The sequence below is a fragment of the Vitis vinifera genome, chromosome 18, assembly GCF_030704535.1.
Source record: "Vitis vinifera cultivar Pinot Noir 40024 chromosome 18, ASM3070453v1".
In the NCBI taxonomy this organism is placed as follows: Eukaryota; Viridiplantae; Streptophyta; class Magnoliopsida; order Vitales; family Vitaceae; genus Vitis; species Vitis vinifera.
Window position 1 is genome coordinate 13,248,397 of NC_081822.1, and position 13,340 is coordinate 13,261,736.

The 13,340-nt window shown below is 34.1% G+C and overlaps 2 protein-coding genes across 2 annotated transcripts; one reads left to right on the forward strand and one right to left on the reverse strand.

Moving 5' to 3' along the window:
- The first annotated feature begins 905 nt into the window (after nucleotides 1-905).
- Nucleotides 906-1,910, forward strand: LOC100245483 (uncharacterized). The gene has a single exon (XM_002278719.2). It carries the CDS (start codon nucleotides 906-908, stop codon nucleotides 1,908-1,910), a length of 1,005 nt encoding a protein of 334 aa, XP_002278755.1.
- Nucleotides 1,911-10,856: 8,946 nt separating this feature from the next.
- LOC100255793 (uncharacterized) lies at nucleotides 10,857-11,861 on the reverse strand. The gene has a single exon (XM_002278684.3). It carries the CDS (start codon nucleotides 11,859-11,861, stop codon nucleotides 10,857-10,859), a length of 1,005 nt encoding a protein of 334 aa, XP_002278720.1.
- Nucleotides 11,862-13,340: the final 1,479 nt, after the last annotated feature.

Consider the following 13,340-nt stretch of genomic DNA (forward strand, 5'->3'; position numbering starts at 1 on the left):
ACATAAGAATAAAAGTCTCATTGCACCATACAACAAGCCCCAAAGAATAAGGTTATTTCCATAATTCACAATTTCCCATTAAAGATATATATACCAATGCATCATGACTCGTAAATTCGCAATAAAACATTCATGTCATTGAAATTCAAAGAAAATATTAATTTCTAGTCGTTGTCTATCCATCGTATAAGAAAATGACTTAAACCAACCCCAGATTTTTTTTCCTCAATGGCAATGCCGACTGTGGTTCTTCATCCATTATTTACTTATACTTTTCATGGTGTCATTATTGCCTTGAATAATTCTTCATGTCTCATTCAACTCTAAAGACCAAGCACAAGTCTCCATTAATTAATGGAACCCTTCTGCACGGAACTGCCCCACATGATTATAATAGAGTAAGGTTATAAGGTATAAAAAATATTGCTAGAGTAAAATGGATATGTTATTTGGGATTCTAGTTTTTCAAATTAGGTGTCCGATGAAAATTTTAAAACATAGTACATAACTTTCATAAGATTGTATATATTTGTGTGTTGGATTCTGTGAAAAGGGGAGAAAATATTTTTAAAATTCAGCATTTACTAATTACAAATAGAGATAGAGAAATGATATATAGGAGTGGAAGAGCCTAGACGACCGTGACAGGTCTTCCAGTGGATGCAAAGTCAAGTCGTTTGCTTCTAGATTAAGATTTATATTAAAAATTGAAATTAGTTAAATAAATCGAATTACTTTGACTCAGGGCTATTGAGAATTAAACCGGCTAGAGGTAGTTTGGTAAATAAAAGTCCACCCCCATTTCCTATAGCATTCATTCTCTGCAGAAGCCAAACGCCACATCAATCTTCTTCCTCACTCCCACTCTGCAACAAAATATCCACTGAAGCAACAGAAAGAGAGTTATGGAGGTAGAACCAGAAGAAATGAAGTGTCTAGGGGTCGTTGGGATCTACAGAGAAGCCTACAAGATCATCTTCTCATGGAGGAAGATCTTCACCCAAATCACCCTTGCCTTCATCCTCCCACTATCCTTCATATTCCTAGCTCATATCGAAGTATCCGATTATCTCTTAGCCAACATCATCGACAATGAAAACAATTTGGTTGAAACTCAAATCGGCACTCTGAAATACAACAAGATAGCCCATCTCCTTTTCTCCGAATTAGTCACTCTCTGCCTTTTCAAAGCCGCATACCTCCTCTTTACACTCATCTTCTCCCTTCTATCCACTTCCGCCGTAGTTTACACCATCGCTTGCATCTACACCGGCCAAAAAGTGACCTTCACCAAGGTCCTGACTGTAGTCCCCAAGGTCTGGAAAAGGCTCATACTCACCTTCTTAACCATCCTTGCAGTGTTCTTCGCTTATCACATAGTTGCAGCACTTTTCCTGATTTCATGGATAGCGTTTATGGCCCCTAGCAATACCGGTTTCTTAATTTTGCTCTTTCTGGTCATCTTCTACTTGGTGGGGCTTGTGTACATGAGCATAGTCTGGCAACTGGCTAACACAGTATCGGTGTTAGAAGACTCGTATGGGATTGAAGCGATGAAGAAAAGTAGAGAACTGATAAAAGGAAAGGTAGGCGTCGCAGTCTTCATCTTCTTTAAGCTGGGTTTTTTTAATATCATCATACAAGCAGCGTTTCAGAGGCTGGTGGTGCATGGGGAGTCGCTGGACATGATCAATAGGGCAGAATATGCGATTATTTGCGTCTTGTTACATGTCATGTTAGTTCTCTTTGGGCACGCTCTTCACACTATTATCTACTTGGTCTGCAAGTCCTACCACAATGAAAATATTGACAAGTTGGCTTTATCAGATCACCTTGAAGCTTATTCTGATCATCAGGACCATGTTCCTCTGAAGGGGGAGGATGTTAAGCCTGGGCAACTCTTGGTTTGATCTGCTTTCGTCTATATATACCAAAATTAGGCTGCTGTAATGTTTGTTTAATTATGCATATCTATATAAGAGTGAGACTATGATGATAGAAGAATTAAGTATGTACCTAATTCGAATGAATTATAAATCAATTACTGGAATTGAGCACCTAAAGTCTTGCTTCATCTGATAAAATAAAGCAAATGCTAGCTAGGAATGGATGAGGGAATCGAATGAGTCAAGCCCATTTGTATGATATGTCAAAGTAAATGAATTAAATATTTTACATAAAATTATTATTAATTTTTATTTTTAAAAACATAAAATGAAAAATATATCTTTTTATTCTTTTAAAAAAAAAACGGCAGAAAATTCATCCGAATAACGCTAGAAATACATCATGCCACTTGCTTATGCTGACGAGTCAAAGCCAAAAGGTAAAATTACCCAACCACCTCAAGTGTAAATTTTATTCATTACTTTTACGCCGAATGGGCCAACCACAACCGAAGATCACGCCAAAACGTCAAAAATCTTTGACCAACCGAGCCAAGAATACGAGAGGAAGGCAGGCCTCGAAAATTAAAAGGGTAGAAAATAAAAGATAAAACTACAATCGTTTTGAAAGTAATTCTTCTAAAAATATTTTTAGTTTTTAATACTTTTATTACATTTTTATGAAAATTAATTTATTATATGCAAATATAAACAAATAAACAATTTTTATAATATTTTTATAATATGTTATATAATAAAAAAAGTGGCTTTTGAAAGCCACATCTTGATTTTATCCATCTTAAATTATTCTAGCAATTTTAAAATTAAATTAACTCTATCTTATTCTGTTGGTGAGTTCTAGGGAAACACAAGCATTTTAGATGAATCGGGGATGGAATAGCGTGTCAGCACAACTCGATGCAATCGATGATCCGAAAAAATCTCATGATTTTATTAAACAATCTGTCATTTTGATTTTTTATTATCATATTTATAGGAATGTTTTAATTCGAATCTTTATTATTATTAATATAAAAAGTTTTATATCATATTGTGATTTTTTCCTATTTAATAGTTATTTTAGAAAATAGTCTTAATATAAAAAAAATTTTGAAAATTACTTTTAATGGTTTAATAAGACTTAGAAAATACTTTTAAAATTTTGAACAATCATCTATAATGCTTCCTAAATAAGAGTTTGATATATAATCCTCCCAAAACAAACACTTAACAAAAAAATATTATCACCGAAAATAATTGAACTAAAAATATTGTCTAATGCATTTTTAATGTAGCCTAATATAATTTCATTTAATTTTAAAAGTAGTAAAGAAATTTCACTATCACATATTTATCTTATGTATAAAGATATTTTGATAATTATGCAAGGTTGCACAAGTGATAGTAAATAAGTTCTTTGCATTCAAATAATTGATTAATTATATAATCTTATGTGATTAATTAATTAATTAAGATCTATTTTGAGTTAAATTAAGTGACTCAAGTTTTGGTGGACTCAAGTACTTAATTAAATGTTAATAAAATTTTGACACCCTCTTTCAATTCTAATACTAATATACTTATTATAATAATAATTTATAATTAATTTTAGTATAAGATTTTTTTACTTTGTTACTATATTAAAAAACAGAAATACTTTAGTACAACATGTGTGCATATTATTACCCTTCTCCTAATTAATTTCATTTTCATATTTAATGAGCTAGCCACAAATTAAAGGTATAAATGAATATTTTTCCAAGGAAAGGCTTCATCACTTCTACTTCACAATTTCAATTGAGGCAAAAGGGAGAGATTACGGATCTTCAACAAGAAAAAATGGAGTTTTTAGGGCTGTTTGGCATCTACAAGGAATCCTACAAGCTCATCTTCTCAAGGAGGAAGATTTTCACCCAAATCACCCTTGCTTTGATCATCCCACCATCCTTTATCTTCTTGGTTCAGGTTGGACATATGGGATGATGATAAGCTTGAAGGTTATGGGGCAGAGAGAGTTCCTTTGAAGGGGAAGGCTGATCTGCAAGACCCATTTCATGTTTGATCACCTCTATGTAGGCGTATTACTAGTAGTTGAGCTCTAAGCCCTCTCTCCGTTCTCTTTCCCTTTTTAACTGCTATATATGATCTTTGTTGGGGTCTGAAATGTTGTAGCTAAAAAATTGAAGTTCTACCATATATAAAGAATGTTCGATGGATTTCCATTGAATGAAAATCAATATGTGACTTCAACTTTACTTTCTATATATATATTAGTCGTGAGTGGTCAAAATATATTAGAGAAAATATTATTACAATCACTAGTAACCCTGGCTATCATCCTCTCAAGAGCACTTGGTCTAAATGTATTTTGATTATTTTGAAGCTTATATTAAAAGGATCAAATTTTGTACTAATGAAAAGAAACAATTGAAAAATAAAATATCTACCGATGATCATACTCCTAAAATCATATATCAAGTGGGATAACACCTTGGTTCTATAAAGATGGTTTCACCCATTCATATTTGAATTTCAAAAAATTGAAATCATCATTCATTTCAAGATATCGAGGGGTTTGTATATCCTTGATCAAACTTTGTCATCAATGAATCAAGCCAATGCAAACATGTCTGATACCTTATCCTCAATTAATTTAAAAATTGATTAAATTAATAGAAACAAAAATGTTTACAAGACTGAAGATGCACATTTCATTAGAATCCTCAATTAGGACAAACTCTTTCTTTGAGTTAAGATAACTCAGTAAAATGTGGTGGAGAATTTCTTCTTATAAACCATATTTGAGTCTTTGACTAATACAAAGAAGAAGAGAAAACTAAAGGAAAAATTGCTACTTTATTAAAATTGAAAATAGAAAGTAACTATAGAGGCTCTGGCTCCTACCTTCTAGTCTCTATAGACATACTTGAATACCATGAATATATATATATATATATCACATTGATTCCTCTTACATATTCTTAGAGACAAGGTATGTTTGTTATACCCTTCATCACTCATTTAGGAAAAACTAATTCCTAGGACGGGTAGAGTATCACAAGCAAGACCATAATGAATTAAGCATTTGGAGTTATGAAGGTGTGGTCAAAGCACATATTGTACTTGATTTCTAGCTTGCTCTTCTTAATAGCCATTTGGAATTAGGTGTTTTGGGATCTAAGAATATTTTGTGATGAATGTATAGATAAATTTGGATTTGCTCGGCCAAGATCTTAGGAAGTCATTCAGTTATACATGGTAGTCTCTTATTCTAAACCTAGCAAGCCAAAAAAAAAAAGTTAATTAAGAGGAAGGAAACACATGAATTGACAATGTTTGGTAAATCCAAGAATTTGATTACAACATTACTTGCAAAGTTGTCACACATGTGCTTAAAACAATGGGAATGTGCATACACAAAGTGAGGTGTACAAAACAAGTGTATGTGAGTACATTAGGGTATACGTATGCAAGCTTTCGTGCGGAAGTTGAGTTTGGGATGTGAAACCAAGGCATGCTTAAGCAATGAAGAAATACTGTGAAGGTACACGAAGTCATGCACAAGGTTAAACTTGTGGAGCTATGGAAGGTGTGCTTTGCAAGTATGTGTATGCAGAGTATCTTTTGTCTATATTCATTGTGTCTATAAGAACTTATTAATACTTAAATGTATGCCAAAAAAAAACACCATATATAATAATAATAATACATATTTTGTATTAAAAAAATTAAAAATTTTGAAACAAATTTTAAAATGAAAAATTAAACGCACAATTCATTGATACCTTGTGGTTTTCTTTGAATCGAACTAACAACATTTATTTTTCACAAATTGAATATTAAAATTTCATTAAATTAACCCACTAAAATGTCAATAAAAAAATCATCAAAATTAAAGGTTTCTACTTATTATATAATTACCAAACATATTTTTATTTTTATTATTTTTAAAAACTATTTAATATTTTTATGGAAAAAGAAAAAGAAAAAAATCAAAACATATCCAAATATACCTAAATTTGGATGCCACAAATGAAAAAAGGCTTAAAACTAAACCATCCAAAAGAATGCACAATAACTAGGAATACATGTAGAAAACTAATTGAATATCATTAATTAGAATTTCATAATAAGGACTTAACTTCGTAATCATCACAAATCTCCCCATAAAGTTCAAATAATGTTTTTGTTCATTAATTAAGGTTCATCGTCCAAAGTATAATCAATTAGATTGCCCAAATCTATTAATCAATTATGAACACCTATTATCTCATAACAAAGCCATGAATTGTATCTTTTGCGTAACTTTTCATGCATCCACATCATTGACAATACAAGTAATATAAGTGTAAATGCTCAAATCAATATTAATGTATACAAAGGATAGATAAATAAAAGTCCCAGTCTAACTTTCTTATATTAAAACTATTGATTTTTAGTATATATATAAAAAATATAGGAAAAAATTGTTTGACCACGATTTTGGAAAATATATAGGAAAAAATGTGTTCTATGCATAAAAATGTGATAATGATACAAAAAATATAATCAAAGTACAAAAACATGAAACTGGTATATGAAAAATGTGACCAAATGCCTTGGAAAATTGAGTATTGTTTGATTAAATATCAAAGTTCATTCAATTTAAATATCTCAAATTTGATGAGAAAGTATCATTAAATAATTATTTGACAAAATAAAATATTTTAAATAAACAAATCGAAAAAAAAAAGTTAAATTTAATTTATTAAATGAATGAATAATAGATTTTATAAAAAGTTTTTTTTTTAATTTATTGAATGAATGAAATATAGATTTTATAAAATCAGTTGTGTCATTTTTCAGTTTCAAACCACATGTACAACAAAGATTGATTTCACAAATCTAAGGTGAGAAAACCATTCGGTAGGTACTGCATGACATGAGTTTGTGGCCTAAATAAGGCTATTGTAATAAAAATAGGGGAAATAGTACTATATTGAAAAAAATTGCAAAAGTAGTGTTTTCCCCCACCTCATTGGTTGACGTTTTGCAAAAAGTAAGCTGACTTACTTTTGAGACAAAACCCCTTCTATAGACTTAAACAAGCCCCACGAACTTGGTTAATACAAGTTAAGAAGTGTCTTGCTTAGTTGAGGTTTCCAAAATTCTAAGTCTGATACTTTTATTTTTGGTCTACAAGGTTGAGAACACTTTAGGTACTTCTATTAGTTTATTCGGACAACTAGACATCTTTCAGTTTGTTTTATAAATCTAATCTTGTTGGAAATGGTACATTGTCTAATGGTCTTTTCTCTATCAATTTGTAAAATGATACCACTAATAACATTATGCATGTTCACACTAGTACAAAACGATGTGTTATAAATGAAGATTCCTCTATGTTGTGGCATCTGAGATTAGGACATATCTCCATACAGAGAATTAAAAGATTAGTAAATGATGGAGTACTCAGTACTTTAGATTTTACTGATTTTCACACTTGTGTGGACTGCATTAAGGGAAAGCAGACAAACAAGTCTAAGAAGGGTGCCAAGAGAAGCACAGACATATTAGAGATCATACATTCATATATTTGTTGTCCAGACATGGATGTGTATGGCCCGAAATACTTCATCTCCTTCATAGATGATTACTCACGATACATGTATATCTACTTGCTTCATAACAAGAATGAAGCATTGGGTGCCTTTAAAGTTTTTAAGGCTGAAGTAGAGAAACAATACGGAAAGCAAATAAAGATCATAAGAACGGATAGAGGTGGAGAATATTATGGTAGATACACCGAGAATGGATAAGCACCTGGTCCCTTTGGGAAGTTTCTTCAAGAGCATGGGATAGTTGCTCGATACACAATGCCTGGTTCCCCAGACCAGAATGGTGTAGTTGAAAGAAGAAACTGAACATTAATGGACATGGTTAGGAGCATGCGTAGCAACTCCAAGCTTCCTGAATCCTTGTGGACTGAAGCTCTTAAAACAACAGTGTATATATTGAACTGAGTTCCAACAAAGGTTGTCCCCAAGACGCCATTTGAATTATGGAAAGGTTAGAAACTGAGTTTGCGACATATACGCATTTGGAGATGCCCGTCTAAAGTAAGAGTTTACAACCCACAAGAGAAGAAACTAGACCCAAGGACCATTAGTGCGTATTTCATTGGATATTCTGAAAGGTCTAAAAGGTATAGATTCTATTGTCCATCTCACAACACTAGGATTATGGAGTCAAGAAATGCTAAGTTTCTTGAGAATGACTTGATTAGTGGGACCAATCGATTTTAGGACATTATTTTTTAAAAATATCATATTGATGCTCAACCATCCACTTCAAGTAATAGATTGATTGTCATTCACAACGTCCCTCAAGTTCAACCAGGTGATAGACAACCAATCATTGAAGTTTCACAAATTGCTTATCACAATCCAGTAGATCAAGTTGTTCAAGATTCGCCAAAAACTTTTGAACAACCTGTTGAGCAACATGATCCTCAGGAAAATGTTGATACAACATTAAGGAGATCTACCAGAGCAAGAAAAACAACAATACCTAGTGATTATGTTGTGTATTTGCAAGAATATGACTACAACATTGGAGTCGAAAATGATCCTGAAACTTTTTTACAAGCCATAAGTTTCAAAGAGTCAAATTTATGGTATGATGCTATGAAAGATGAGATGAATTCTATGGCATCTAATGGAGTTTGAAATCTTGTTGAGTTGCCTGATGGTGTAAAAGTCATTGGATGTAAATGGGTTTTCAAGACAAAAAAGGATTCATTAGGCAACATTGAAAGATATAAAGCACAACTCGTTGCTAAAAGATTCACTCAAAATGAAGGAATTGACTACAATGAGACTTTTTCTCCTGTATCTAAGAAATATTTTGTTCGTATCATTATGACATTAGTTGCACATTTTGACTTAGAGTTGCAACAAATGGATGTGAAAATGACTTTTCTCAATGGAAATCTAGAGGAAGAGGTTTACATGAAACAACTAGAAGGATTTTCCTCTAATAGTGGTGAGCATCCGGTATGCAAGCTTCAGAATCCATATATGGCATACGGAGCAATACTTCGAGGCTATCGCATTGATTGATGAGACGGCTAAGGTAAGAAATGCAACCCTCTACCTTACTAACACAGCTACTCTATGGTGGCATCAAAGGTTTTCCAATATGGAGAAAGGCATTTACGACATAGAGACATGGGAGGACTTCAAGAGGGAGATCAAGAGGCAGTTCTACCCCGAGGATGTGGCTTACCTGGCTAGGAAAAATGTGAGGCGTCTTAAGCACACAGGCTCAATACACGACTATGTCAAGGAATTCTCTTCGCTAATGCTTGAGATTCCTAACATGACTGAAGAGGATTTGCTATTCAACTTCATGGATAACCTGCAAGGATGGGCCAAGCAGGAATTAAGGCGTCGAGGTCTTCAAGACTTAGCCACTGCTATGGCAGTAGCAAAGTCTTTAACGGATTACAAGAGGGGAGACTCCTCCAAGGTTAAGTCTTTGGAAGATAGCCACGCCATGGGTGGGGGAGATGTGGTCTCAAGGGACCACAATGCTCCTAGAATGGGATTAGGTAAGACGCCTAACGCCCGAGAAGGAAGGGGTAAGGCAAAAAGGAAGGAGTTTATGCCTAAAATCAAATGCTTCTTGTGTGATGGTCCACATTAGGCATGGGATTGTCCAAAGAGGAAGGCGTTCAGTGCCATGATCGAGAAGAAGGAGCAGGAACATGAAGCACATATGGGCTCGATGCAGTTGCTAGGTGCCCTCCAAGTCAACCCAAAGCCTAGTACATCTAAAACCTCCTTACTATCAGGGGCGCAAGTAAAGAAGGCAAAAAGGGAGCGAGCTGAGGTAGCCCGCACACACATGGACGAGGTTACCAAGGGAAAGGTGAACTCAATGGGTAAAAGGAAGCAACACTCTAAGCCTCGAAAGTGCAGGGGTTTGCATCCATCCGAGGCCTCACAAGAAAATGAGGTGCAAAGTATTCTAGCTGAAAGGGTCACCAGGAGACAAGGGGTCCCTCCTGTGGTAGAGTATCTAGTCCAATGGAAAGGACTACCTAAGAGGCAGGTAAGTTGGGAATATGCAGATGCCTTGAGAAGGTTCTTGAAACACATCGAGAGGTTTCAAAAAGAGGCAACGACGAGGACGTCAATGGCATTGGTGGGGGAGAGTGTCACAAGATGCTTCAAATGACCCTTCCCATGGGCTTATATAGGAGGAGGAAAGCTTCTAGAGACTCTTGGAGCCATCTACACTAAGTCATTGGTGGGAAGAGTATGGAAGGTTCTAGAGATGCCTAGAGATGTCCACACATCTCTACACTATGGTGGAAAGCATGAGAGGAGTCCAAGGCTCTCTAGAGAATTCTAGGAATCTCTTGTATATTCTTGTACATAGGGTTGTACATAGAATTGTGGAGGATGTTCTAGAATCTTCTTGATTTGTAAGGAACCCTCCAAGGTTCCAAAGAGTTCCAATGGTGCTTATAAATAGGTGAGACCCTCATTTGGCCAAGGCACCACCCAAGAATCTAACCAACCAAGCAAGTGAGCTTCCAAGCATTGTATGGCTTCCTTTGAAAGCAATAAAGCTTTCATTCTTTAAGAGTCGCCTACTATACCTTCTAAAACTTCCGAGTCGCGGGCGTCTTAGCCTAGCAAGCTAAGCATTGGGAGTAAGGCTGACTTAGCAAGATCAAGCGTCTTGACTTATCTAAGTGTCACACAAGCTTAGGAAAAGACTAAATTCGTGACAATTTGCTTTGTTTAATTTTATCAGACGAAGCAAGACATTAGGTACTCAATTCCAGCAATTGATTTATTATTCATTCGAATTAGGTACAGACTTGATTCATTTATCATCACAGTCTCACTCCTATATAGATATCCATAATTAAACAAACATTACAGCAGCCTAATTTTGGTATATATAGACGAAAGAAGATCAAACCGAGAGTTGCCCGGGCTTAACATCCTCCCCCTTCAAAGGTGCATAGTCCTGATGATCAGAATAAGCTTCAAGGTGATCTGATAAAGCCAACTTGTAAATATTTTCATTGTGGTAGGACTTGCAGACCAAGTAGATAATAGTGTGAAGAGCATGCCCAAAGAGCACTAACTTGACATGAAACAAGAAGCAAATAATCGCATACACTGCCCTATTGATCATGTCCAGCGACTCGCCATGCACCACCAGCCTCTGAAATGCTGCTTGTATGATGATATAAGAAAAACCCAGCTTAAAGAAGATGAAGACCGTGACACCCGTCTTTCCTTTTATCAGTTCACTACTTCTCTTCATCGCTTCAATCCCATACGAGTCTTCTAACACCGATATTGTGTTAGCCAGTTGCCAGACTATGCTCATGTACACAAGCCCCACCAAGTAAAAGACGACCAGAAAGAACAAAATTAAGAAACCGGTATTGGTAGGTGCCATAAACGCTATCCATGAAATCAGGAAAAGTGCTGCAATTATGTGATAAACGAAGACCACTGCAAGGATGGTTAAGAAGGTGAGTATGAGCCTCTTCCAGACCTTGGGGACTACGGTCAGGACCTTGGTGAAGGTCACTTTTTGGCCGGAGTAGATGCAAGCGATGGTGTAAACCATAGCGGAAGTGGATAGAAGGGAGAAGATGAGTGTAAAGAGGAGGTATGCGGCTTTGAAAAGGCAGAGAGTGGCGTATTTGGAGAAAAGGAGATGGGATATCTTGTTGTATTTCAGAGTGCCGATTTGAGTTTCAACCAAATTGTTTTCATTGTCGATGATGTTGGCTAAGAGATAATCGGATACTTCGATATGAGCTAGGAATATGAAGGATAGTGGGAGGATGAAGGCAAGGGTGATATGGGTGAAGATCTTCCTCCATGAGAAGATGATCTTGTAGGCTTCTCTGTAGATCCCAACGACTCCTAGACACTTCATTTCTTCTGGCTCTACCTCCATAACCCTCTTTCTGTTGCTTCAATGGAGATTTTGTTGCAGAGTGGGGGTGATGAAGAAGACTGATGTGGCGTTTGGCTTCTGCAGAGAATGAATGTTATAGGAAATGGGGGTGGACTTTTATTTAGCAAACTACCTCAAGCTGGTTTAATTTTGAATAGCCATGTGTCAAAAGTCTTTCGATTTATTTAATTAATTTCATTTTTTTAATATAAACCTTTTAATCTAGAAGCAAAAGACTTGACTTGACCCAACTACGTACCTAGATAAATTTCTTATTAATTTCTTCTTCTTTTTTTCTTCTTTTTTTCTTCTTCTTTTTTTTTTTTTTTTTGCTTTTATTTATGAATAATATTAAAATATAAATAATTTTTATACCTTATAATTACCTTATTCTATTTTAATAATGTGGGGCAGTTCCGTGCAGAAGGGTTCCATTAATAAATAGAAATTTGTGCTTGGTCTTTAGCTTTGAATAAGACATGAAGAATATTTCAAGGCAATAATGACACCATCGAAGGTGTAAATAAACGACGGATGAACCACAGTCGGCATTGCCATTGAGGTTAGATAAAAAAACAAAATCTGAGGTTGGTTTCTGTCATTTTCTTATTAGTTGGATACATCACAATTAGTAATTAATACTTTCTTTCAATTTCAATATATATATATATATAAAATATGATGTCCCCAACTCAAAGGTATATGATATTGACAACAACACTAAATAAAATATCTAAATAATAAATTCAATAATTCTTCCAAACACTTAAATTTAAAATAAAAAAAAAAGTCTTAAGTCAAGAATTTAAAATAATCAAATTTAAAACAATTTCTAATAGAAGCATCTTTCTTATCACAACCTCTCCTCATTGATGACGTTTATACCTAAAAAGAGGAATAGTATAGAAAAGTGAATTCAACAATTCAATAAAAAAAAAAATAGTTTAGTAAAAAGAATTAAGTTTAATATAAAATTAAATCTAACGAGATAAAAAAAAATTTAATAAAAATCAATTGGCAAATAAGCTCTTTCAATTCAATAATTTAAATTCACTTTTAAAAAAAAAAGGCCCTTTCAATTTAAAGATAAACAATATAATACACTTTACATAATCGTTTTATATTCCAAAGCATTTCATAAACAATCATTTTATTTTGATCCACTCGAGATAACACCATGTCTAAATAGTAGGACTTGAACTCGGTGGTTTAGCCTCAAATTATTCCTCTTAGTAGTGGACAGAATTGTTTCCAATTAATGGTATAGTACCAAAGGCCAATAACACTATTATTAGCTAGGTTGCATTGCATCGCTACCCCCACCAATGACACTAAAGGTCAACAACTTATCCCTATTGAAAGATAAAATTCACTTGCATAACCATCAAATAAATATGATATTCCCAATTTATTTTATAAATCAAGGAATAAATCAAAATATATTTCAGAAAAATATTAGGAAATTCAAATATTTTGACA